Source organism: Giraffa tippelskirchi, chromosome X (genome assembly GCF_054371585.1).
Source record: "Giraffa tippelskirchi isolate mGirTip1 chromosome X, T2T-mGirTip1v1.2.pri, whole genome shotgun sequence".
Taxonomy (NCBI): Eukaryota; Metazoa; Chordata; class Mammalia; order Artiodactyla; family Giraffidae; genus Giraffa; species Giraffa tippelskirchi.
This window is the reverse complement of record NC_137289.1, coordinates 23,860,167-23,886,119: the sequence shown is the minus strand read 5'-3', so window position 1 is coordinate 23,886,119 and position 25,953 is coordinate 23,860,167. Positions and strand designations below refer to the sequence as shown.

The 25,953-nt window shown below is 40.2% G+C and overlaps 1 protein-coding gene across 21 annotated transcripts in view; it reads left to right on the top strand.

The window, feature by feature from the left end:
• OCRL (OCRL inositol polyphosphate-5-phosphatase) overlaps window positions 1-25,953 on the top strand; it is a 59,549-nt gene that overhangs the window by 21,256 nt on the left and 12,340 nt on the right. For 17 of the 21 annotated variants that reach the window (XR_014075823.1, XR_014075822.1, XR_014075821.1 and 14 more), the window contains 14 exons: window positions 5,390-5,500; window positions 5,961-6,050; window positions 6,763-6,883; window positions 6,972-7,133; window positions 8,403-8,504; window positions 9,019-9,133; window positions 10,214-10,330; window positions 10,437-10,624; window positions 12,593-12,704; window positions 14,214-14,323; window positions 16,772-16,907; window positions 21,557-21,667; window positions 22,276-22,441; window positions 22,711-22,946. Coding sequence is in view for 16 of the 21 variants with exons in the window: in XM_081565711.1 (XP_081421837.1) it covers window positions 5,390-5,500; window positions 5,961-6,050; window positions 6,763-6,883; window positions 6,972-7,133; window positions 8,403-8,504; window positions 9,019-9,133; window positions 10,214-10,330; window positions 10,437-10,624; window positions 12,593-12,704; window positions 14,214-14,323; window positions 16,772-16,907; window positions 21,557-21,667; window positions 22,276-22,441; window positions 22,711-22,946 (1,877 nt within the window). In the remaining 5 variants the exon portion in view is untranslated. Of the gene's footprint in view, window positions 1-1,922; window positions 1,977-2,184; window positions 2,287-5,389; window positions 5,501-5,960; window positions 6,051-6,762; window positions 6,884-6,971; window positions 7,134-8,402; window positions 8,505-9,018; window positions 9,134-10,213; window positions 10,331-10,436; window positions 10,625-12,592; window positions 12,705-14,213; window positions 14,324-16,771; window positions 16,908-21,556; window positions 21,668-22,275; window positions 22,442-22,710; window positions 22,964-25,953 lie in introns of those variants that run through there. The other 4 variants (XR_014075825.1, XR_014075824.1, XM_081565715.1 and 1 more) reach the window with 3 other exon arrangements.

Sequence of the window (25,953 nt, the reverse complement as noted above, 5' to 3'; positions counted from 1 at the left end):
GGAATCCTAGATCCCCGACTGGGGATTGAACCCACACCCCCTGCAGTGGAAGCATGAAGTCTCAACAACTGGACCACCAGGGAAGTCCTTTGTGTTTTTAAAATGATGAATATATATTAAATTTTATCAAATGTATAGAGATATTGTTCTTCCTTATTTGACCCATTGATGGACTGTATGACACTAATTCCCTAATATTGAGCCCTCTTTTATTCATTCTTCAACAGATATTTGTAGAGTGCCTTCTATTTACCAGGCACTATTCTAAGTGCTGCACAATTGATAGAAAACAACATAGATAAGGTTGCTGCTCCTGCTTTGGTTCTTGCTTCTGTGCTATTTGGTACTAGTGTCACATTGATGGCTATAATCCATTAATGCTTTCCATAAACTTATGAATACCTCTTATGTGCCAGGCACTATGCTCTAGGGATACAGGGAAAAGCAGCATAGGCATGGTACTTCATGAAACTTAGTGCAAGGAACAGCTTTTAAACTGATATTGTATGGTTACATAGTTGCAGGGTTTGGTTTTTTGTTTGTTTGTTTTGTTTCATCACCCACAGCTTGTGGGATCTTAGTTCCCCACGTTGGGGATTGAACCCAGGCCCTCTGCAGCAGACCCCTGGAGTCCTAACCGCTGGACCACCAGGGAAGTCCTCATAGTTGCAGTTTTGATAAATACTATCAGGGAGAAATACAGAGAGTTGATAAGACTAAATTAGTCAGGGTCCTCAGGAAAGGCCTCTTTGAAGAAGTGACTTTTAAATTGAGACCAGAGGGGATAAGTAAGAGGTGAAATTGGGGAAGAGAAGATTCCAGGTAAAAGAACCTCATGGGTAAAGGCCCCAAATTAGGAAGTAGCTTGATACTTTCTTTGAAATGAAAGAAAGCCAGGATGCCTGAAATAAGGCTCAGGCACTAAGGTAGGCCAGGCTAGGACCAGATCCAGTAGGATCTTGTAAGCCATGATGAGGAATCTAGATTTTTAGAGTTTAAAAATTGAAAGAATATGAAGGATTTTATGCCTGTGTTGGGTTGCCAGTTAGGAGGCTCTTTCAGTGGTTTAAGCTAGAGTGCTAGAGAGTATGGTGGCAGTAAGAATGGAGAGAAGTGGACAGATATGATGAATGTTTTTGAAGAGTAAATCAGCAGAGGTTGGTGTGGGGGTAGGGGGTAAGCTGAAGAGAAGTTGTCAAGGATGAATCCTAGGTTTCTGGCATGAATGTGGTTGGTGGTACTATTTGCAGAAATAAGAACATTGCAAGAGGAATGAGTTTTCCTGGAGTTTTAGCTATGTTTACTTTGAAATTTCTTTAAGACATTTGAGTGTAGATGATAAATTGGCAGTTGAAAAAAAATTATGCATCTGAAGCTCAGAAGCAAGGTCTGGATCACTAGCACAAAGAGGGTATTTGAAACCATAAGAGATATGTGATTGTATTGTATAGCTGTGCTATCAGTTATAGTAGCCACTAGTCATATGTGCCTATTTAAAGTAATTAGAACAAAATTAGAAAATCAGTTCCTCAGTTGCACTAGTCACATTTCAAGTACTCATTAGCCACATGGGGTCATTGTTTACCATATTGCACAGTGTAGTTATACAACATGTCCATCATTACAGAAAGTCCTATTGGACAGTGCTCATACAGAGTGAGGAAAAAGGTTTAGGATTGAACTCACTGTACTTTTTAAAGTTTTGGTAGAGGAGAAGGTACTTCAAAGGGCACTAAAAATTAGTGACCAAAGAGAGAGAGAGAAACTAGATGAGTATGGTGTCATAGAAGCCTTTGAAATAGACTATTTCAAGGAGGGATCAACTGTTGATTTCTGCTGATAGATCTGATAATATGACTGAAGAATATCCATTGAATTTAGCAATATGGAGATTATTGGTGACCTTAACAAAGCAATTTCAGAGGGGTAGTGGGAGCCAAAGTCACACTGGAGTGGATTAAAGAGAGAAATGGAAGGTGAGCAAGTAGTAACTTAACTATGTGTCTTTCAAAGCTTGACTGCAGAGGGGAATGTAGAGTTGAACTGGAGTTGGAGGGGGATATGGGGTCCAGGAAGGTTTTTTGTTTTAAATGAGGAGAATTTAAAACAGGATTTATTTAAATGCTGATAAGAAGGAGACCATGTGAGAGAGGTTGAAGATACTGAGGGGAAGTGTCTAGAGAATGATTGCAAGGGTAAGGTTCCTGACAGAACCCGAGGGGTTGTAATTCCTCTGATCTTCTTCTTTGTACCAGAAGGGAAAGGAGAAGATGAATAGAGATACAGGTAGGTTTTATATGATGGCTTCCATTTCCTTTGAAGTATGAGGTAAAGCAGTCTGCTTGGAAGAAAAGAGCTTGAGAAGAGTGGGATTCAAAGACTAATGATAAATGTGAAGTTGTGAATTGTTTTTCCAGATAGTAGTGGGAGACAAGTTGACTATGGAAACTTAGACTTACTCCTATCATACAGGGCCCTGTTGAGGTTAGTAGTCAGTTTGTAATGGTGGGGGGGGTGGGTTGTGCTTGTGTATCTGGTTTTACTCCCTCAGATATAAGTACAGAGAATGCAGAAGTTGGATTTCTGAGTGTCGAGAGTTAGCCAGGTAGGCATTAGCCAGAACAGAGTGAGTGATAACGCAGTTCTGGGTTTTTGAAACAGAGTGAAATGATGGCTTCTGTTTGACAAAAAGGAAAGTGAAGGGCTCCTTGGTGGCTCAGTAGTAAAGAATCTGCCTGACAGTACAGGAGCTGCAGGAGACACAAGTTCATTCCCGGGGTCAGGAAAATCCCCTGGAAGAGGAAATGGCAACCTACTCCAGTATTCTTGCTGGGAAAATTCCTTAAGCACAGTTGCAGGGTTAATGCCCTCACAAAAAAAGGTGGAGGAGGGTAGTGAAAGCAAGAGAGAGTGAATGAATACTGAGAAAGTGAAGGGATCAGTATGTCAGAGGTTCCCCTAAGAGCAGGTAAGTGGCAAGAAGTTCAGAGTGGGTATTTGAATTAAAGGTTTATGAGGTGATGGTGTTTCTGTGACAAGGTCCAGGATATAACTGAGGTAGTGCCAGTAAGACTGAGGGAGTAGGTGGCTAAGGTGGAGGGGCAAGGTCGTTGGATGAAGAAGTTGAAGGTGTTGACTGAGTTTTCAGTGCTAATTTTGAAGGGATGCAAAATTAAAGCAAAAATGTGAGTGGAGAGGAAGTCTTATGAATCAAGCCTGGATTCAGAAGTTTCTGGGAGGTTGGTACATGATCGCATGGAGGAGGGAAGGGAAGGCGCTGGCATAGTCCAGTGGGTGAGCCTCAAAGGAGAAGGGATTTTTCCTGAGGGAGGAGGAGAGGGAATGGTCTGGAGATGGCATTAGGACAAATAAGGACACTAGTCTTAAATTACATAGTGTGTGAGAGACTATAAATAGCGTCTACTTCAGGGAGCCACAGGGGCCACTGGCTGGCTACTCGCAGGGGCCAGCCAGTTTGCAGGTGACTCTGGTTTTCTGGATGCACTAGATCACCTGGGGGAGTGTTTTTAGAAACTGCCAGTGTCTGGGCTTCACCCCCAGAAATTCTGTTTTCTTGGCCTGGGGTGGGGCCCAAGTGTCAGTATTTCCTGAAAGTGCTTCTGGTAATCCTGATGCTCCCTGAGTTGAGAACTACTGAGAGATTCAGGGAGTATTCAGAGAAGTTGAAGAAAGAGGAGTGTTAGCTGATCTCAGAGGCCAGAAGGGCTGGCAGGGAAGAGAGTAGACGGTTGGGTGGAGGGGGTAATTTGTCCTCTTTCCCATGCAACATGGTGAGAGAGCATCTAGTGTTTTTTGTTTTGTAAGCAGTTTCTGGAATCTTCTATTAAATGGGTCAGTTTATTTTTTTATACTTGCTAAAATGTATCTTTCAAGATCCTGGGACAGAGAGAACACACGTTCCTTTTCTAAGTTTCCATCTGATACAAACTGCTCTTTTTAAGTTTTTTTTCTACTTTTAATATAAATTATCAGGGAAAGAGAGGACTATTTGTGTCCTGAAGGAGGTTTTCCCTGTATCTTGAAGGCAGTTCTAATTGACAGTCCTTATTCATGCCCTTTTTTTCTCCTTACAGTGGCAGCCTCAGTAATTTTCTTATTGCTGGTCCTCTTGCGTGTTTTTTTTTTTCCATTTTTATCCTCTATGTTTATCTCTTCTGATCACTAAATCTGTGTAGATAGAAACATAAAGAAATGCAAAGATAGAGAGAGTCAAAGGTTCAGAAGTGGATTTCTGCCTTAAGAAACTACGATTTTCATTTCATTTTCTCATCTCTTTGTTATTTACAAGTGTGAAAGAGTCCAGTTCTATAGTCATTAAATGCCTTCTGTCTGTGAAGTCTGATGTCATTATTATCAATAAAGTAACTGATGAGCCCAGTTTGCCTGGGGCTTTCCTGGTCTTAGCTTTAGAAGTCTTGAGTCCTAAGAAGCCCTTCTGTCCCAGACAACCCCGGGAGACCATTGAGAGTGTTGTGTTGGGTAACCCTTATGTGCAGCCTGTCTCTTGCCCTCAAAGAGCTTATACTTTCCAAGTCCATGAAAAAAGCAGTATGTGTAATAAATCAGTTAAAATAAGAATATAAACAAGGACATGGGTTTCCTGGATCACCATAGCCAGATTGTTGATACAGATGCTTAATGTAAGGCTTTAAAAAGTGGGAGACAGTATGTTATATATATAAGAAACTGAAGTCCTAGGTAACTTTGCTTCTAATTACACTGTTTTCCAATTGGCTATACTTGAACCAGACCACTCATGGACATGGGTCATTATATTATTTTTGTGAGTTTTTTCAAGACATAGATTTTTTTTTTTACTGGAGGTAAATGAGGTATGGATGCTTCTTTTCAGAATAATTCAAGCCAATCCCATTATGCTTTTCTTTTATACTTAGCTTATAAATTCAGTTGCCTGAGTACAGTCTGTACCTAAGGAACAAACCATCCTATTTCCGTTTTTCCCTTCACACTTCAGAGATTCGTATTATGTGATTTGGATTTGAAGTGGTAGGAATTTCCAGCTAGGAGGTGTGAGGGGGGTGGTTGGGGAATTGATCTTTTGCTAGAATTTGAAGGTTCCTATAGTGACATATGAGCAACATATCAGAATGTAGGAAACTATGATTTTATTATGCATCATGTCACTATATTGGGCTGCTCATTTACACAATTCATTAGCCTACATTAAATTTTTCTCTGCATCACCCCCAATACCACCACCACAATGAATCCCTTGATCTTATAGGCATCCTTCATACATTAGAGTTCTGGAATGTTTGCAATCTGGACCTTCTTCTATTAAATTGGTAAGTTGAAAATAATGATCCCAAGAAAACATTATATGTATATGGATTTCTGTTCTTTTTAGGTGGCTGCAAAATTCGGATTCAAGGGGACTGGACCAGAGAGCGACGCTTTGAAATCCCTGATGAGGATCACTGTGTGAAGTTCATCTCAGAGGTCCTTGCTGCTCAGGAAGGTAACTCAAGCCTCAGCAGTTTTCTTTCTATTTGTATGGGACATGCATACAGAGTCAGGTGGCCATTAGCAGAGTACCTTGCCCATGGAGCCTTGATAGTGATTTTTTTTGTTGTTCAGGAATGACCCCAGGGATAGGTTAGGGTAAGTCTATTCAGCTTTAAGGACCCTGAGTCAATTTCCAGAATGTTCAGTTTCTTGCCATGGCCAGCTTACTGCAGACAGTAATCCTCCTCCAGCCCCAGATGGTCCCAGAGCTGCTCTCATTTTCTTAGTCTCTTCCTTTGTGTTCAGGAATGGTGCTTAAGTGAATGGCCTTTGGTGGTGGTGGTGGTTTAGTTGCTAAGTCATGTCCGACTCTTGCAACCCCACGGACTGTAGCCTGCCAGGCTCCTCTTTTGGTTATGGTAAGTTCCATTCAATGGAATGGTTGTTCCACTCTATGACCCCTATCTCTCCAGCTCAGTCACAGCTTCTTGTTCCAGACCAAAAGGAGTCATCCAGCTGGTACCAGAAATTAGACACTAAGGACAACTCTTCTGTTTTTTCAGGTACTGAGAAGATTCTTTTTTTTTCCCCTGGTTGCTATGATGATTGCAGAGTCAGTAGATTTTATCTGGGCAGATAAGATAGTGTGAAGTAATGTCAATGTCAGATACCTTCTCCTATGGAGTGGTTTTGGAGTCTGTACTCACCGCTTCATGTTCACTCCTGGTACTTTCTGTGGCACATTAGCTCTTTTGGAACCAGCTTAGCAGAAGGGTAAAAAATGCAGACTCCAGGGGCAGACTTCCTGGGTTTGAATCACAGTTCTCTGACTTCCTAGTTGTATGACTTTGGTCAAGTTACTTTGACATCTCTGAGCTTCTGTTTCTTTTTCTGTAACTTAGGAAGATTTTTTAATAGCACCTATCCCATGGGGTCTTTGTGACAATTAAATGAGATCATGATATAATCCCTAATTATCAACCAGGCATTGTGCTAAAAGTCTTCTATAAATACTCACTCTTTTAGTCACGTTCCAAGTTAATGTAACTTACCAGTTATGTTTATCATTCTAGTTAATATGTCAGTGGTTCAGGGACAGATGTGCTTCTTCCCCCATCTACGTTATCAGTGTTCATATACCTTTCTGTTTGGTAATGCCGCTGAGCAAATAGGGGTCAGACCAAAACCGCTGACCACAGCAAAGTCCTATCTCTATCCTGAACGAGCTGGATGTTATCTTTCCCCCTCTTTGACTCTGAGTTCTGTGTCCTTCAGGGCTTCTTGGATTTGAGGATAATTTTTCATCTATGAATTTGGACAAGAAAATCAGTTTGCAGAATCAGCCTATAGGGGTTCACCGGGAACCTCCACCCCCACCCCCTTCAGTGAACAGAATGTAAGTCCTGTGTTGAAACAGATTTCCCATGTGTGAGACTTCCCTGGTGAAGGCAGTTTCACTCCTGAATTGCTCATTTATTTGCTAGGCTTCCACGTGAAAAAGAAGCTTCTAACAAGGAACCCCCCAAAGTGACCAACACCATGCGGAAGCTCTTTGTACCAAACACCCAGTCTGGACAGCGGGAGGGTCTCATCAAACACATCCTGGCAAAGCGAGAAAAAGAATATGTCAACATTCAGACTTTCAGGTTAGTCTCTCTTCTACTTACTGAGGTGAAGCTTTAGTTACATTAGTTGGTATAGCAAAAAAATGGTCTTTTGGTATTTAAGGTATTAGTGTAATTAGCTTATTTCAGAATAAAAGCATAATAAAAAAGAATGGTGAGCTGATTCAAGCACCTGTCTTTATGCGGTCAGTAACCTACATATCCACAATAATGCAAATGCTACAATTTCCCTTGGATTTTCTAATTACTAATGATACCACATCTACTAATACTATCCACTCTTAGAGAATGAAGTCAAGCTCACATGTACTAGAGAATTGTCTCCTAGCCCATTCCATAAGCAGGTGTGTTTATCTATCTGACCTGCTGAGTTTCTTCTTGCCAGTATCGGCAAATTAAGTCCACCGTTGCCACTAGACCTTAATTTTCATTTTCCTACTTTGTTAAGTTAACTAAAGGAAGTTTCACCCAATCCTCTTGATTGGGAGGCCTATCTTGGATTCTTTCCTCTATTATATTTTTCATTTCATCTTTACTTGTTGATATCCTCATTTTTGGATTCACTGTGTGTGGTGTGTGGAGTGGTGTAGTGTGGCGTGTATCTCAATGTGCAGAGCAGCAACACTTTTCTTTGTTATTTGTGAACAGCATGTACCCTTTTAGTCCAAGATTCCAGTCCCATCTGCTATCCCATTATGCCTCATTTATTCTAATTCAGGCATGACTATATCCCTGTGCTGGAGCCTCCAGTTCTTCAGGTTCCCCAGGATGCTTATATTTGTATGTAAACAGTTAAGACAGTCATGAGTTTTCCCTTCTGCTTTCCCCCTAATACTATATCTGTCTCAACAGAATTTCCTCCACAGATGTCTTTGTAATCCTTCAAGAAGTGAGTTTTTGGATTTAACTACTGTTCCTTATGGAACAGTTATCCATATTAGATATCCTTACAACATGAAGATACCTCTTTCCCATCCAGAAGCTCTCCCTTCAAATATGTTTGGATGGAATGTAAGAGGAAGGAAATGTGGTAGAGCCATTAAATTTGTGTTTTTTAAATAGAAACTTGATTCCTTTCTGTAGGTTTACCTGATATGAAATCTAGAGAGAATAAGCCCACTGCCTTTGCGTTCTACAGGCAAGAAGGGTTTTTTGGTATGTGTGGCAAAGCAGCTTGAGAAATTACACTGGCTTATTGTGAATATACACTTGTATAGAAGTAATGAGAGAACTTTCTTTAGTTCACACTTTACCTTTGTTTCTAAATTATTTTTTGGTATTATGTATTAGATTTTTTGTTGGAACGTGGAACGTGAATGGCCAGTCTCCAGATAGTGGGTTAGAACCTTGGCTGAACTGTGATCTGAATCCTCCTGATATCTACTGCATTGGGTAAAATAATGTCTAGAATTTCATTTTGGCTATATGTTTGGTGTTACTTTATGTGACATTTTGCCCTTTTTTCCCCACTGTTTGTAAAAAACTACTGTAGACTATATATGAGAGCTAACTTGTGGGTCAAATTTGTGAGATCATAAAGGAACAGATACCTAAAATGGTGTGAGGAAGCATCTAGTCCTCTCAAAACCCATAGAAAACTATATTCTTCATAGAAACTGAGATCTGAGGTTAATTCTAATAGTGACTATTCTTAGAATATATAAGCAAAGCTCTGTTAATCCCTTATGGAAGTTTTTTGTGTTTTGCTTGGCCTATGCATATACTTCTGGGGGAGTCTTTTGAAAAGAAAACTACTTGTCCTTACTGATCGCTTGAATCAGTAGAGCAGTTCTCTAAAATTCCTCTCTCCCACATTCCTTTTTTCACCTAATGTCTCAGAAAATGGGACAGGAGGTAGTCGGAGATAATTACGGGCTGTAGATCTCACATCCTCTTGTTTTCTCAGATTCCAAGAGCTGGACTTGAGCACAGAAGCCTTTTTCTACTTTGAATCTGTGAAAGAACAAGAGTGGTCCTTGGCGGTAGAGAGGAGTTTGCATTCCAAAGCCAAGTATAAGAAAGTAAGCTGCATTTAATTATCTTTTTTAGTATATGAATAAATAGCACTCACTGGAAGTTACTCTGATTATAGCTTGTTCCAAAAGAATGGATTAATTGAATTCTCCCCCATGTGTAATACTGGATAGGGCAGACTAATACTTTTCATTCCTATTTCCTAGAAAAAAAATTCCCTAAGCTTCTCGATTCTATATTCATTGCTTGGCTAAGTTTTAAGAGAAAGGAAGAATTTTACTGTACTCATAGCAATAATTAACTCAAATGACATGTAAGTGATTTTTTGCAATAAGAATTTAAGATTGAAATTGTTTGCTTACACGGTCAGAACTGGATGCTTGACAGAAAAGCAGTTTGAAGCATGTGGGTGCATTGGGTAAGCTTTGGAATTGGAGCAAGAACAGGAGTGTTGTGGAATTTAAATGAGTTTAAAACTTGGTTGTAAGTCAAGAGTAGAGTTGACTTTAGCAAGGTGACCCAATTTGTTGGTCTTTAGAAGGCACATAGTAGAGGCTACCAAAAGAGTTATTTTAATTATGGAGCTACGATACCAAGGCCTTCAAAAGAAGTCATCTGTCTGAGTAATTTTCATCTGCATCTTCTTACACCTTATGTAGGTGATAAGACTCCTGAAGATGTTATTCCTCTCATATAGACTAATACATATTTCAGACATATTTCTAGTTCACAAAGAAGTCAATAGGATTGTTATACATTTTATTAGGAAATTGTAAATAAGGAACTAGGAAGGAGAGGCAAAAGGAACAAGCTGGGATAGAGGCTTTGTCTTTATTGTTCAAATTTTTAATACTGCTTACTCATGGTAGGCTAAAACGTGATTAAAATAATGAATCTAGAGCTGAGGGTACTTGTTGTCCCTGAAGACTTTTACTGGTCAGAGCCAGATTAGAGCTTTCCTGGAAAAATTTTGTTTCCTCTTTATGAAGTCCATTGGGAAATTAGAGGATTTAGATTCAAATTGAGGCATGATTATATCTTCTTGGTGGAAAATTACTTGTGGGAAGTTAGATATGTGCAAAGAGGGGTATTAACACAAACCTCTTCTAATTCCCTGGAACTTAAAGGTTCAACTAGTCCGCCTTGTTGGGATGATGCTCCTGATATTTGCCAGAAAGGATCAGTTGCGATATATCCGTGATGTTGCTACAGAAACAGTTGGAACTGGAATCATGGGAAAGATGGTGAGTTACTTTGGAGTTGAGCTTGATTATGATTTCATGTCCATATGAAGTTCAGGTGCTCATTGTGTCTTTTGTACTAACTGTGAATAATTACTCTTGCTAACAGGGAAACAAAGGTGGGGTAGCTGTGAGGTTTGTATTTCACAACACTACCTTTTGCATTGTCAATTCCCACCTGGCTGCCCATGTGGAAGAGTTTGAGAGAAGGAATCAAGATTATAAGGACATCTGCGCACGAATGAGTTTTGTGGTCCCAAATCAGACCCTCCCACAGCTGAACATCATGAAACATGAGTGAGTGGTTAAGTCTTCTTTAGCCTTTGAGTAGTGGAGCTAAGAGACTAACCATGATGAGAAACTATAGAAATGTGCAGAGTGAGAGATTACTGTTTAGGGATTGGGTTCACAAAGAAGAGGAAGGTTTTGAGGACTAGCAGATGCAATGAGTCAGAGAAATTAGATTTGCTATCAGAGGAAAGGTTAGTTCTATCAGCGGACATCTGAGTAGTGGTGGAGGGGGTCTGTCAGTTGTAATCAGTTTTCATTATTTTTTATTATAAAATAGAAATGTTTATCATGAATATAATAAAAGGTGAAAGGAAAAAAATCCATCATTTCTTATCTCTGCTTTCTGCAGCCAGTCCCTCCCTCCAGAGAAAACCATTGTGGACAATTCAGTGTATATCCTTCTAGATCTCTGCTGTCCAGTATGGCAGTCCAGTAGCCATAGGTGGCTATTGGGCACTTGAAAGTAACTAGTCCAAATTGAGATGTGTGGTGAGCATAGACTATACACTGAAATTATGGGGAAAAATGTAAACTATCTCAATTTTTAAAATACTGATTACATGTTGAAATGACAAAAGTTTGGGTATATTGAGTTGAATGGAATTTGTTGTTAAAGTTATTTTCACTTGTTTCTTTTATTTCTTATATTCAGCTACTAAAAAAATTTTAAATTACATTTGTGATATGCATCCTATTTCTTCTGAATAGTGCTGTTCTGGACTTTTATCTATGCACATACACACACATACTGATTATATAGGACTGTATTATCCTATTTTTTGTGAATTATTTTCCAAGCCAGTAAACATAGATCTACATTATTCTTTTCACTGACAGTGAATCATTCAGAAAAGGGGCCATGGTGATTTAAAGACACCAGTGGTTAATATGAAAATTTAGTGAATGATGGGACTTAATAAGAACAGAAACAAAAATCAGTTGAGGAATGGATTGTTAGTAGAAAATAGCTGTAAGGAAATTAACACTAGTAATTGAAATTCTGAGAGGGTGATAAGACTTGGAATAAGTGGTTTGAGATTGGAATTAGCAGGAAAACAAAAGATAATTTGAGGGCTATTAGAATCAATAGAGAGTGGGGTAATTGAGGAAAGAGTAGGGCAAGATAGTGATGTTGGCCTGTTGCATATTGTCTCAACATTTAGGATCATATGGAATTCTGCTTCACAGTGGTAAAGCAAGGCCTTGACATCAGTGGTCATAAAATTGACCTGAAATTCCATAAATTTATTTACCTGGGATTCCTTAAATTTCATGTTGCACCAAAGATTGGCAAGGAGACCCATTTAGAATTTGAAATAGCCCGTTTTGTGCAGTTATTTCAGGGTCTCCCCTGTGGGGCTCTAAGCACACCTGGGGGTCTGTTGCTGTGTTTGGGAGCCTGTGGCCCCTGTGGGCTGCCAGTCTCCTTCCTGCCTGGAACTTGGACTGTGGTTCCCGGGCAGGGGTGGATAAGACTGATGACAGCAGAAAGCCCTGGACCTCTGTTCGCTAGTGGGCCCTGCCTAAGAGAGATGTCATTCAGACCGTGCAGCCCCTCGTGGAGAGCCTGTAGAACATCAGGGCTCGGAGAGGCAGAAAACGTTCAGATTCTCTTCCCCTAGAGACCTGGCAAGCAGCCAGGTGAAATTTTGAAGCTAGTGCAGCAAATAAACTACATGCTTCTCTGAGGCAGTTAACTCCTTGGTTCCTGAGTCCCACACACACCCCATATTTCTCCATCTTTGTTCCTCATGCATGCAGTGTCCATCCTCCCACCTCTTTTCTCATCCCCTTGTCCCTCTCAGGTGTTGATAATACTCATCCCCAAAGGATAGTTAGCACTCAAACCCCTTGTCAGATAGTGATAAATGAATGCTTATCAGTAATCTACCCATTTTCCTTCTCTGCATTCTCCTCTCATTGACCTTTATGCTAATTACTGCTACTCTTACTCATATATTTCTTGATCGTCAGTGTCGTCATCTGGTTGGGAGATTTGAACTACAGGCTTTGCATGCCTGATGCCAGTGAAGTGAAGAGTCTTATTAACAAGAATGACCTTCAGAGACTCTTGAAATTTGACCAGGTAAGTAAAATTTTATCTTATAGGTACTTTCTTACATAGCAGATAAAATTGTTAAGCCCCATGGGAAGTGTGTCTTAGTCTAGAAGTAGATGGAAAGGTCTCATTGTCTTGGGAAAACATTGTGACTAGTGATGCAGTGAATACACACAAGGTTTTTAGGAAGTACTTGGATGGGAGGAGGGGAGATAATGTTAGTGATAAATAGTCGATGTAACATTTATTCATTAAGTCTTTATCAAGAAGAGATTTCAGAGATTTGTATAAATGAGTTGGAGAATGGGTGGGGTTAATTGGAAAACACTTCCTGGAGGAAACAGGCCTTCAGCTATGTTGATGTGGTTTGGCAGATGGAACAGGGAAAGCTGCTCTATGATTACTTGGCAGGCTCAGCAACAGCTTGGAGGTAAAAGAGGGAGGCCCTATGAGGGGATTGGGAAGCACAGAAGAGAAGTTTGTCTGGGACAAATAGCACAAACTGTGGTCTAATGGGAACTGATGGAGAAGTTGGGACTAGCTGCTTTATAGATGTTAAAACTTGTCAGGGAAGCATTGATATGGTAGCATTCATATAAAACGATATTGAGGAACCTAGTTTTCTGGCAGTTTGCCTCAGAACCTGGCACGGGACTTGAATTTTTTAGTTCAGCATATGGATACTGCTGCTAAAAGTGAATGCTTCTTATTGAGGGGAGAAAATATTTCAAGTTGATTTGAATGTCTATTTTTTTAATGTCTTTAGATCCTAATATGAGGCTTTTAACCTTCAGATATGGTCAGAATTCTGGTGTTTTGCAGTAGAATGGTTTTTATAGTGAGCCTATCTTCACTCTGTCTACCTTCACATTGAGGTTGGCTGGCTAACTTCTTTGCATTTTTTCCTCTGTCCTGCCTCCAAAGGGGGTACAATTGGAATCTTGTGTAATTCTGGTAAAATATTTGAGTGAGGATGATTTTCAAAATGATCTCTAACTCTTGACTGAATTTGGCTTTTGAAATTATCCAGTCAACATTTGTGTGCTTTTTTAAAAAAGCTGTACTCAAACTATTATATATAGGATAAACAAGATCCTAGTGTATAACACAGGAAACTATATTCAATATCCTGTTATTAACCATAATGGAAAGAATATATGTATAATTGAGTCATTTTGCTATACAGCAGAAATTAAGAAAACATTGAAAATCAGCTATGCTTCAATAAATTTAAAAAAACATGCTAACTTCAGGGGACTTAGGATTATTCAGGCTTCATTTTTCCATTGTACCCTGACCACCATTAGCAATAAAAAATTAGTGACATGCTTATATGAGCATCCTGTCTGTGGGTGAGTTTAGATGCTGTGGGAATGTCAAAATTTACTTCCTAAGGCATAGAAATATTATCTATGTACTCTGACAATTGCAAAAGACACAGAAACTAGATGCATAGAAAAATAGCTGATCAACCTGATTATCACTTCTATTAAGATGGTGTTACCCTGCTTATATGATACATTTTTCTATCTCTAGCTAAATATTCAACGCACACAGAAAAAAGCTTTTGCTGACTTCATGGAAGGGGAAATCAAGTTTATCCCCACGTATAAGTATGATTCTAAAACAGACCGATGGGATTCCAGGTAAAATAACAAGAACTTCATTGTGGAATAGGTTAAGACCTGATCTTACTTCTGTCCCTCTGAATTGCTGAGGGACTGGGAAGTTTTGGGGTCTTGCCAGAAGCAGAGATAAAAACGTAATGGCTCAGTGCTCTTAGAGAAGAGGTTTTAATTCCTGTGTACTCACAGGTGAGCTCACCTTGCTTGCTTGTGCTTCTGCTCAGTTGCTCAGTTGCGGCTGATTCTTTGTGACTCCACCAGGCTCCTCTGTCCATGGGGTTTCCCAGGAAAGAATACTGGAGTAGGTTGCCATTTCCTCCTCTAGGGTGCTCACCTTAAGAGGGTGTCAACTGCTCTGAAGTTTATTAGCTGCCTGCAATGCCTTATTCTCTCACCTCAGCAGACTGCTTGTTTGATTCTTGCCCTCCTGATCTTGCCCCTATTTCCTTACCTAGTGCCCTATTCTGCTTCTTTGCCCAAACTCTTTTTCAGCTCTTTAACTCAGGATACCAGAGGTGAAAACAAAGCAGCATGAAAGGTTCTTCCAGCACAGTGATTCTTGATCCTGAGTGTACACTCGATTCTCGTGTGTGTGTGTGCGTGCATGCACGGCTGTGTCTCACTCTTTGCAACCCCACGGACTGTAGCCCGCCAGGCTCCTCTGTCCATGGGATTCTCCAGGCAAGAATACTGGAGTGGTTTGCCATTCCCTTCTCCAGGGGATCTTCCTGACCCAGGGATCAAACCCGCATCTCCTTCATCCCCTGTGTTACAGGCAGATTCTTTACCACTGAGCCACCAGGGAAACCCTAGAATCTCTTGGGGGACTTTTAAAAATGCCAGTGCCTGAGCCTGGCATGCATGACTGCCGGAGGAAGCTGAGAATCCTGTCTAGTAGGGGGCTATTGATTTCCTGATCACCCCTAGTAAAGTGCCCCTGTCAGTATGTGCCTGGTGGCTGTGTGTCTTCTTACTGTTTCTTCATTCACTATAGTTTCCTAGTTGTTTGAACCCAGAAGTTTGAAAGAAAAAGAGAATTCCCGTGCATCATCAGCTTCTTTAGACTTCGAGTGCCAGAGTGGGGAGGGAGGAGCCTGTCTCCCTGTCCTCTGATGGAGGGAGCTGCTCAGCAAATGAAAAGTGACTCTGACAGATCTTGTGCACGTTGCTTTGTTTCTTCCACTCGCCTGACTTGAGAGTCAACTGAAGAGCTACTGATATGAACTTTATTTGTGTCACCATCTGGTTCAGGTGTACAGTGTTGCTTATTTTAATAGAATGATGAATAGGTTTTTTCCCTTCCTTTGGTATTCTTATAGGCTGTTACGTGTTCAAACTTGCATGCTTAGATTTTAGTTCATCTTTATTAGAAGAAGCTCGACTTGTCCATAAAAGTCTAGGTTTAAAGAAACCGCTGCTATTCCCCATCTCCATTGATTCAGCCCAGTCTAGAAATATAGGACAGAGAAGGCACTGGCAACCCACTCCAGTCCTCTTGCCTGGATAATCCCATGGATGGAGGAGCCTGGTAGGCTGCGGTCCATGGGGTCACTAAGAGTCGGACACAACTGAGCGACTTCACTTTCACTTTTCACTTTCACGCATTGGAGAATGAAATGGCAACCCACTCCAGTGTTCTTGCCTGGAGAATCCCAGGGACGGGGGAGCCTGGTGGGCTGCCGTCTATGGGGTCGCACAGAGTCGGACACGACTGAAGTGACTTAGCAGCAGCAGCAGCAGCAGAAATATAGGATTGGATTTTTAGGGTTTATTTGTTGTCTATCTGTTGTGAAGTGTCACTGCAGTCGATAGAGCAAACAAAGAGGAAGTATTCTGAATATAATCCTGCCCTTATGAGGTTATTTTAAGAAGGTGCTATTCTACTTTCCCCTGGGGCAACATTATTGAAGTTGTAAATCCTGACCTTAGGAGCACTGTTTATTCATTCCCTGATAGCTCAGTTGGTAAAGAATCCTCCTACAATGCAGGAGACCCTGGTTAGATTCCTGGGGTGGGAAGATCCACTGGAGAAGGGATAGGCTACCCACTCCAGTATTCTTGGGCTTCCCTTGTGACTCAGCTGGTAAAGAATCTGCCTTCAATGCAGGAGACCTGGGTTTGACCCCTGGGTTGGGAAGATCCCCTGGAGAAGGGAAAGGCCACCCACTTCAGTATTCTGGCCTGACAGTCCATGGGGTTGCAAAGAGTCGGACACGACTGAGCGAGTTTCACTTCACTTCACTTCACTGAGCATGTACTTTCATCAGATCTTGTGCTAGGGGCTGAGAATTCAGTGGCAAACAAGACAGTCCCTTCACAGAGCTTGCAATAGAGTAGGGAATAGTTGAAGTCGTTAGGAAAGGAGAAGCAGATAACAAGAGGGCTGAACTCAGGTCTGAACCAGTGTGGTAGATATTCCACTCTTGCGTGGTATGTTCTCCTTCTAATCCCTTGCTGTTTTTTCTGCAGTGGGAAATGTCGGGTGCCAGCCTGGTGTGACCGAATTCTGTGGAGAGGCATTAATGTTAATCAGCTTCATTACCGGAGTCACATGGAACTGAAAACCAGTGACCACAAGCCTGTTAGCGCCCTCTTCCATATTGGGGTAAACACTTGTTTGTTCACACAATTGTTTGTTTGTGTGTTAAGTATCTGTTCTTAGGGCATTATTTAGACTTAGAATGGATCAGTAATTCGGTGAACCATAAATGTTTTCAATTCATAACCGAATAATCATTTGCAATATTGAGAAGTTAGAGCCCTTGACTCTCCTAAATGCTGTCCATTTGGCCTTTTAATGACACAGATGTTTCTCATGCTGCATAATGTCTGGGTAGCACCCTTCACCTCCCAAAGTTATTATACATAAAGAAGAGCTTGAAGCCAGGTTTTAAAGGATGATGAATAGCTTTGCATCAGAAAGATATTGAGAAGGGGAAGCACTGGGAGAGAGGTGCCTGGTGGAGGGCTGGGGACAGCAGAAGCAAAGAGGCACAGACTGGTTAGAATACATCATCTGTATATAACCCTAAGAGGCATACTGTCAGTCCTGCTAACTAAGATACTGAAGTCTTCCCATCTAGGAGCACGGGTTTTTTTGTTGTTGTTGTTTTTAAAATTTATTTTTTTATTGAAGGATAATCGCCTTACAGAATTTTGTTGTTTTCTGTCAAACCTCAAGATGAATCAGCCATAGGTATACATATATCCCCTCTCTTTTGAACCTCCCTCCCATCTCCCTCCCCATCCCACCCCTCTAGGTTGATACAGAGCCCCTATTTGAGTTTCCTGAGCCATACAGCAAATTCCCATTGGCTATCTATTTTACATATGGTAATGTAAGTTTCCATGTTACTCTTTCCATACATCTCACCCTCTCCTCCCCTCTCAGGAGCACAGGTTTTAAATTTCTCTTTAACTCTGTTGCATCCTGGGCTGGAGTAATGGCCAATATTTGAATTGTTTTGTCTCTGTTGTGAGTAAAGTTTTTGTTTTCCTGTTGTATTTTCTAGGTGTGTATTATTAGTACACAGGTTATATTATGGGATCTTGTTGACTTAATTTAGTACAGCTAGTACATTTAGATTATTCCATGTAGATTTTCCAGACCTGAGGGCATATAATCTGACAGAATCTGTATAGGGCACAGTGCTTGATAGAATGGACCTTATAGCTAGGCTGCTTAAACTCTCATTCCAGCTCAAACTCTTTCTAAATGTAACCATGGAAAATGTATGCAACATCCCTGTACTTCAGCTTCTTCCTTTATAAAATGGGGGTAATGGTACCTCCTCAAGAGGATTAATGAGTTTAGACATGCCAAGTGCACAGTAGGGTGGATTTCTTTCCTCTGTGCATATGTAAATTTTTTTGACTTCTGAGATTGGTTCTCAGCAATATGTCTTATCCAGCTCCTGTCTTAGAGGGGAATGACTTTATGTAGAAATTTAATTCTTGGTCTTAGAATAGATTCTAAATTTTATTGAGTCAATCATGACTTTCGTCCATTTTGATATTTTAAAATAATAATGAGTAATAATAGTATGTGTTCCTCAAGTAGTAGCTAGTATGTGGCAGACACCATGCTAGGCAATCTATACACATCTCATTTGCTCCTCACAACAATGCTTTGAGTTAAATATTTCTCATTTAACAGATGAGCAAGTGAAAAACCAGTGAGTTTAAATAAACTTCTTTTAAAAGCATTTAGCTGGAAGAAGAGCTGAGATTCAAATCTTAAGCCTGTCTAATTCCTAAACTTTCAGATGATCTTTCCACTACTCCTGCAAGGCCTCCAGAGGTCCAGAGAACTTACTGAGTACATATACCTTCAGATACTACTTTTTGCCCACCTAATTTCTAGCTTAGACTTGTAGACTGCCATGTTTTCTTCATTTGAGTTCTCTTAATCCATTTTTAAAAGGATATCTTCCTCCCAAACACTAACCTTTTTAGTTGCATCAGCTGTGCTTAGCTTTTCTGTGTATATTTTTTTTTCAGAACCTCAGAATATTTCTAATACTCCATACATATTAATTCAAAGCTCCCAGAAGGATATTTACAGTTTTTCCATGCTTTCTGTGTAACTTTAATAAATGTGGCTCAGATGGTAAAGAATCCGCCTGCAAGGTAGGAGACCTGGGTTCGATCCCTGGGTTGGGAAGATCCCCTGGAGAAAGGAACGGCTACTCACTCCAGTATTCTTGCCTGAAGATTCCCATGGACAGAAGAGCCTGACGGGCTATGGTCAACGTGGTCAGAAAGAGTCAGACACAACTAAGCGACTAACACATACATATTAATGCAGAGCTCCCAGCAGGATATTTACAGTTTTTCCATGCTTTCTGTGTATATTTGTGTATCTGTAATAAAGGTCTACCTTTCTAGTTTTTAATACTTTTTAAATTACACAGAGATACAAACATGTTTGCTCTTTAAAATAAAAATAAGCAAAATTCACAGGTAAAACTGAGGTCTTCAGCACCCGTTCTAGCCTCCACTCCCACTTTTGCCCAAACCCCTACTCCCTAGCAAGGCCAACTACCCTTATGAATTTCTTTTCTTTCTAGACCAGCACTCTCCAGTAGATTTTCTGTGATGATGGAACTGTTCTAAATCTATCCTGTCCAGTGCAGTAGCTACTAGTTGCAGGTGGCTACTGACCACTTGAAGTGTGACTGAAAGAACTGAATTTTCGATTTTATTTAATTTGGAGTTATTTAAATGTAAATTTCCTTATGTGGCTACTGGCTGTTATATTGGTCAGACAGTTCTAAATGTTTGCATTTGCTTTTCTGTTTACCCATACCCAATATGGTATTATTCGTGTGTTACTGTGTACATATCATAAATGGTCTTATACTATATGTGTTGGTATGCAACTTACTATTTTTTAATTCAGTAGTATATTCTAGAGTGCTATCCATGTCTTTATATAAAGATCTAGCTCATTGTACTTATTCTTAATTCTAATTTTGTTGGTAATTTCTTTTTTCTAAAATGGTTGTGTTAAGTGGTGACATTCTGTGGTGACATTTTTCCTTTCATTACCCTTCATGTGCATTAAGGGTTTTGATCATGATAACGCTCTGAGAAGAGCTTTGATTTTATTGGGTAACCACCCCATATTTTGCACTCTTAGGCATGCTATGATTAGAGGCTTTAAGAACCACATTATGTTTCTTACCACCATTCGCATCAGTGACTGTTAACAAAGGGACCAAGTGCTCAGGGGCCAATTAACTTATGACTCACTGTGGGCTGGCTGAGATTAAGCTGGGATGGGGTTCCGACCCCTGCACTTGGTAATGGGATCTGTTGCATTAGTTCTCAGACTTCCGTGGATGTCAGAATTGCCTAAGAGCTCAAAATGCATGGACCCTGTCCTCTGGAGATTTTGATCTGTGGGCTGAGGCATCTGTTTTTAAGATCTACCCAAGTCATATACCTGGTATTTTGGAAAGGGTCTTATGCTAGAGGTTCAGATAACACCTCTGCTGTTAACTGGCAGTGAGCAACTTAGTTGATTTTTTTGTACCTCGAGATTCTCAACGGTGAGAACAGTAATCCTTGCTTTGGTCACCTCACAGGTTGTTGTGAAAATAAGATGACATATGTAGAATACTTTTTGAAATAAAACTTGCAAAATGTTGAAGAAGAATTTAAGAAGTGTTAAATTCCTCTTACCCTAACACTGTAGTAGGGACCCTGGTGACCCTAACGATGGGTTACCCCTCACTTCTCTAAGTATGGTTCAGATATGTAAAAACCTTTGAGATATTTGGCTCAGCTTTGATTATTTTTCATGCTTTCCTTACAGCCTCTACTGTATGCATCAATCTGTTTTTTTAAATTGAATTTGTAAAGTTTTCTATTCTGAAAAAGAAATCAGGATCTTAGTAAGTGAAAAGGCTATGTTAATTTTGCTCATTTGGAGCATCGATTTGTATAAAGTTTTAACAGTAAAAAAAAAAAGGTGCAATTGTTTCAGGAAGCTGAAAGTGCTGTGTCAGATGGGAGTTTTTTGATCTGTTAGTCAGGATGATTTGTTTGTCTGTTGTCATGCTTTTACTCTGGGGCATTTTGTATCAGCTGTTTTCTAAAATGGCCATAGGGTCTATTTACTAACATACCTTTATCATCATATAATATGAGCATTGATATTATGATTCTTGGCATTGTGCATAACAGCTAATAGAGTTAAATGCTTTAGTAATTATTTTCTGCTGTTTCAGTGCTTCATGATCATTGTTGGAAACAGGTATGTTTTGACACTGTCAATTTGTATAGTGCTGGAAATATTTAAGCACAGTCATCACATTTTCTCTACCACCAAATTACTTAACAGTGGAGCAAAGAATATTCTTCCTAAATATTTATTGCCAAACTTTTTAGCACAGAGGTGTAACTTTTCCAAGAAGTTAACCAATTAACCTTACCTCTACCTTGTAGTGTGTGATTCTGTAATGCTTATTTAATTTCTGTTTGTTTTCCTGACCTTTGAAAGATAGTTAGACTCTTCGAGATATATGAGTTGAGAGCACAGAAAACTAAATAAGGATCTATCTGTTTGGTTTTTTTTTCAGATAAAAGGTGTGAATGAAATGGGATTTCAGAAAGTTTTTGAGGAGGTTGTTTGCACCACAGTTTATTTGAAATGATTGCTGTAATGACCAGTTTTAAGCTGTTAGGTAATCTCAAAGGAAGATGAGCTGCGAGCATGCAAGACTGAAAACAGGGTTCGTTTTCTTTCAGGTGAAGGTTGTGGATGAACGGAGGTACCGGAAAGTATTTGAAGATATTGTACGCATCATGGACAGAATGGAAAATGATTTCCTTCCTTCCTTAGAACTCAGCCGGAGGGAGGTGAGCATACCCAGCCACCTGTCTCCTGCCCATAGTGGTCAGCACAGGGGAAATTGTGTAACTAGCAGAGTTAAGACTGTGTGAGCTGAAGGCAGACTGCCTCTGTTCCAGTCCCTGTGCTGCCACCTAGTAGACATATGACCGCAGGCACCTGTCCTACCCTCTCTGAGCCACAGTTTCCTTTTCTGGATAAAGAGACAGTTGTGAGGATTACTTGAGTTAATACATGCGAAGCCCTTAAAACAGCACTGGGCACAAAGTAAGCCCTCAGATGTTAGCTGCTCTTATTTAATATTTCAGATTTGCTGGTTAATTCATAACTTAGGAACCAGAAGTTGATCATGGGATACATGCTCTGATCCGAGGTCAGGTTATCCTCTCAGGATCCTAAGAACAATCAGAGTAGCCTAGAGAAGTAGTGAGACCTGCCTCACTCCTCTGCCATTGTGAGAGGGGACGGTGGACAGCTGGCTCGCTTGGCGAGTACATCGGCAGTTAATAATGGTTAATAATGACCTTATTCTTTATTCATATTCTCTATGGAATAATCCAACTGACTTTCTTCCCCTACTAGTGATGCATGTTTGTGTCTGTCTGTTATTCCCCAGTTTGTGTTTGAGAATGTGAAGTTTCGGCAACTACAAAAGGAGAAGTTCCAGATCAGCAACAATGGACAGGTTCCTTGCCATTTTTCTTTCATCCCTAAGCTTAATGACAGCCAGTACTGCAAGCCATGGCTTCGGGCTGAACCTTGTGAGGGCTACTTGGAGCCAAGTGAGTTTCCCCTTTACCATTGTCTCTGCTCGCGATGTACTGTCCCCTTGTGACTCCCATCCCCTCCCTTTGTTTAACTTCTTGTTTTCTAACCACGCGTCTCTCACCTTCACTGTCATTATATTGGGGTTCCTCCCTTTTTTGTGTGTCCCATCTCTCCTTCATCACTTGATGATTTTTTTAGAGGACAGTTCTTCTGTTGGTTCTCATCCCCTTTCTGCTTTTCCACTGGAAGTTTCTGTTACCGTGTATCATCTCTTACATTTCAGATGAGACCGTGGATATCTCCCTTGATGTATATGTCAGCAAGGACTCTGTGACCATCCTGAACTCAGGAGAAGATAAAATTGAAGATATTCTCGTCCTCCACCTGGATCGAGGCAAAGATTACTTCTTGACCATCAGTGGAAATTACCTCCCAAGTTGTTTTGGTACATCCTTAGAGGCATTGTGCCGAATGAAAAGACCAATCCGAGAAGTTCCTGTTACCAAACTCATAGACTTGGTAAGAGGCATCGTAAGGCATGAATCTCCCTAAGATGGAAATTTAACAGTGCTTCAGTGATGTCCTCCTTGTCTCTGTGCTTTCTCTTTGGTCAGAGGTGGTAGGAGGAGGCGGGGGGTGGACCACAAGCGATGAATAAGAATGTCACTTTACTCTAGCATGCCTTTCATTGGATTAAGCCTAAAAGGAAAGAGAAGAGAGTAATTTGTAATTGACTCTTGTCGTGGCTATAATAGATAACATGAAGTTCACTGAGTGAGATTAAAGCCTCCCTTTTCAGAGATACAATGCTTAATTGTTACACTCTTCATATTTTCAAGTCATTTTTGTATAAATTAACATGTATGTCAGGTCCAGTGAGGAGTAGGGCGATATTATCCTCATCAAACTTACGAGAAAACAGAGGCACAGAAACAATAACCTGCCCAAAGTGGAATAAGTTAGTAATGAATCTGTCACCCAGATTTTCTCACTCCCAGTCCAGAGCTTCTCACTGTATCATCTTATCTGATCCAAGTCAAACTTGGCTGTTTGTTGGAGCTGAGACCGTAATGAAGCTCAGGGTACCTGCCTCAGTGCCCCTGGGGGTCCTTAGCCAAGTGCAGCTCCCCCCACTCACCTGTTGCAGTGAAATCAGAATCTCAGGGTGCACAGTCTGGGGATCTGTGTTTTTGTCAACATCCCAGATGGTTATAATGTTCACTGAAGTTTGATACAAGTTTAATGTGACTCAACTAGAGAAAAGACAAGAGGAGGATTTCTGTTTGCCAACACCAAGCTATGTCCTTATGGAGGAAATGCTTATTATCTTCAGGAACATAAATTATTTAGTAACAACTATTAGAACCTTTCTCCTATGGAGAAGGAAATGGCAACCCACTCCAGTATTCTTGCCTGGAAAAGTCCATGGACAGAGGAGCCTGGCGGGCTGCAGTCCATGGGGTTACGTGACTGAGCACGCGTGCAAGAGGAAGGTGGAAGGAGATGGGTTGGTAGCAATAAACTGGTAGAACTAAAAAAAAAAAAAAAAAGAGCCTTTCTTTTAAATGAAAATATTGTATTTATGTGCAGACCTCTTTGGGAAGTACACTCCGTCTTTTACCAAAGAAAATTAAATGATGTGACAGCCATATGTTATCATTACCACCAGTATTCACATTGATCCTTTTGGCTTAGCTGGAGCAGTGATTGTATCATCTGGCGGGGAGAACTAGACCGGCGGGCAGGCTGCTGGCTTGTCAGAGTGTGATCCATTCTGTTGCCATGGAATTGTTGTAGCAATGACTCAGATGGCAGATTAAAACCCTTGAGCTCATTCGCAGCGTTCTTTCTTGGAATTATGCTTGTTTCCCTAGAGCCCTCATGACTGAGTGTATTATTTTTCATGATACTTATTTTTTTCTTCTACCATCATATTCCTGTGTTTTAGATTTATTATTTCACCTTTTAGAATATATTCTAAATGAAGTTGTTTCCCTTTCTTTTTCCTACCACCTTGCCTCCATCCCAAATGCCATTTCCCAGCTTTCTTGTTTCCAACTTTTATTATGAAACTGGCACATGTGCAGAATTGAAAGAACGGTACAATAAACAACACCCACATGCTTTACACACATATACTGACATATACCTTTTTTTTGCTATGTTGTTCAAGACTAAATGGTGATGTATCACTTCCCAGTGTACACTTTGACCTGCTTCTCGAGAAAAAGGACACTTTCTCTATCAGCACAATGCCATTATGACACCTAAGAAAACTAGCCAGTCAATATTCAGATTTCTCCACTTGTCCCAATAATTCCTCTCATAGCTTTGTAAAGCCAAGGTCCAATTCAGATTCACGCAGTACATTTGGTGAGGTCTCTGCAGTCTCTTCTAGAGAACAGTTCTTCCCTTTTTTCTTTTGATGACGTTGGCTTTTTAATAATCCAGGACAATTCTCCAGTCAAGGGCCTGCCATTTTTAAAATTTGTCTGATTGTTTCCTCTTAATGATTTTTTAAACTTATCCTTTTGTACTCCCTCTAACTGGAACCTTTTGCTCAGAGTTGGCTCAGGCACTATACTACCCTTTACTGTAGTTGTCCCATCTTAATTAAAGGGATGGGAAGGAGACTTAACCAGCATTAAGGAAAGTTTCTTTAAGATATTATCAGGTAATTCAGCCACATTTGACCATGAATAGGAAGTAGCCAAAATCTTTAGTGGAGTTAACGGCTCTGTAGGAAGCCTTTTTCCTTCTTTTTGTGCACACATGATTCAGAGTTTGTTTGTTTTTTTTTAAATAGAACCCTGATCGTTTTTTTTCTTACAAAACTGTTGAGTTTTTCTTAAATTGTATGTGTGTGGTCACAATTTATTCTGTTCAAAGCTTTAATTTTGTAGGATTTAGGGTCCTGATTCTTTTCAAGCCTGTTGCATTTAATTATTATTAAATTCCTGGATCTCATTGATGAGGAAATTATCCATATTAGTATGGGGCAATAAACAAGAAATCTAAGATTATCTGTACCCCATTTGTAATACCTTCCCATGCTGTTTTGGCTTGATTTTGACCATCTGAAAGGCTTCAGTTTGTTTGTTCATGCTTGTTCCAAGACCCAAGATGATAGTTCAAATCCCACGAGACGGTACCTATTGTCCTTTTTTGTATTATTTACTCTAAAATTGAGTGAAACTAGAAATGAGTTCAGTGCCTATGTTGACTATCCTGTGCTGTTTTCACCAAGATTCTTCTGCTACATGCTCTTCCCCACAAGTGCAGAATAAAGTAACTGGTATAAATCCTTTTCATTCTCCCTCATAGTGACTTTGCGCTACTAGAACTGTTAGGATTAGCACAGGTGACAAACAGGATAATCTCTTTGTAATTATCTTTATTCTTTTCCAGAATTAAGGTAGATTTTTCTGGTTTATTAAGTAGCATATACTCGTCACTATGTATTCATTGTATATTGAATACAAAGTATTAGAGAGTTTATTGGGTTCCTATAATTCAGTGGTGATGA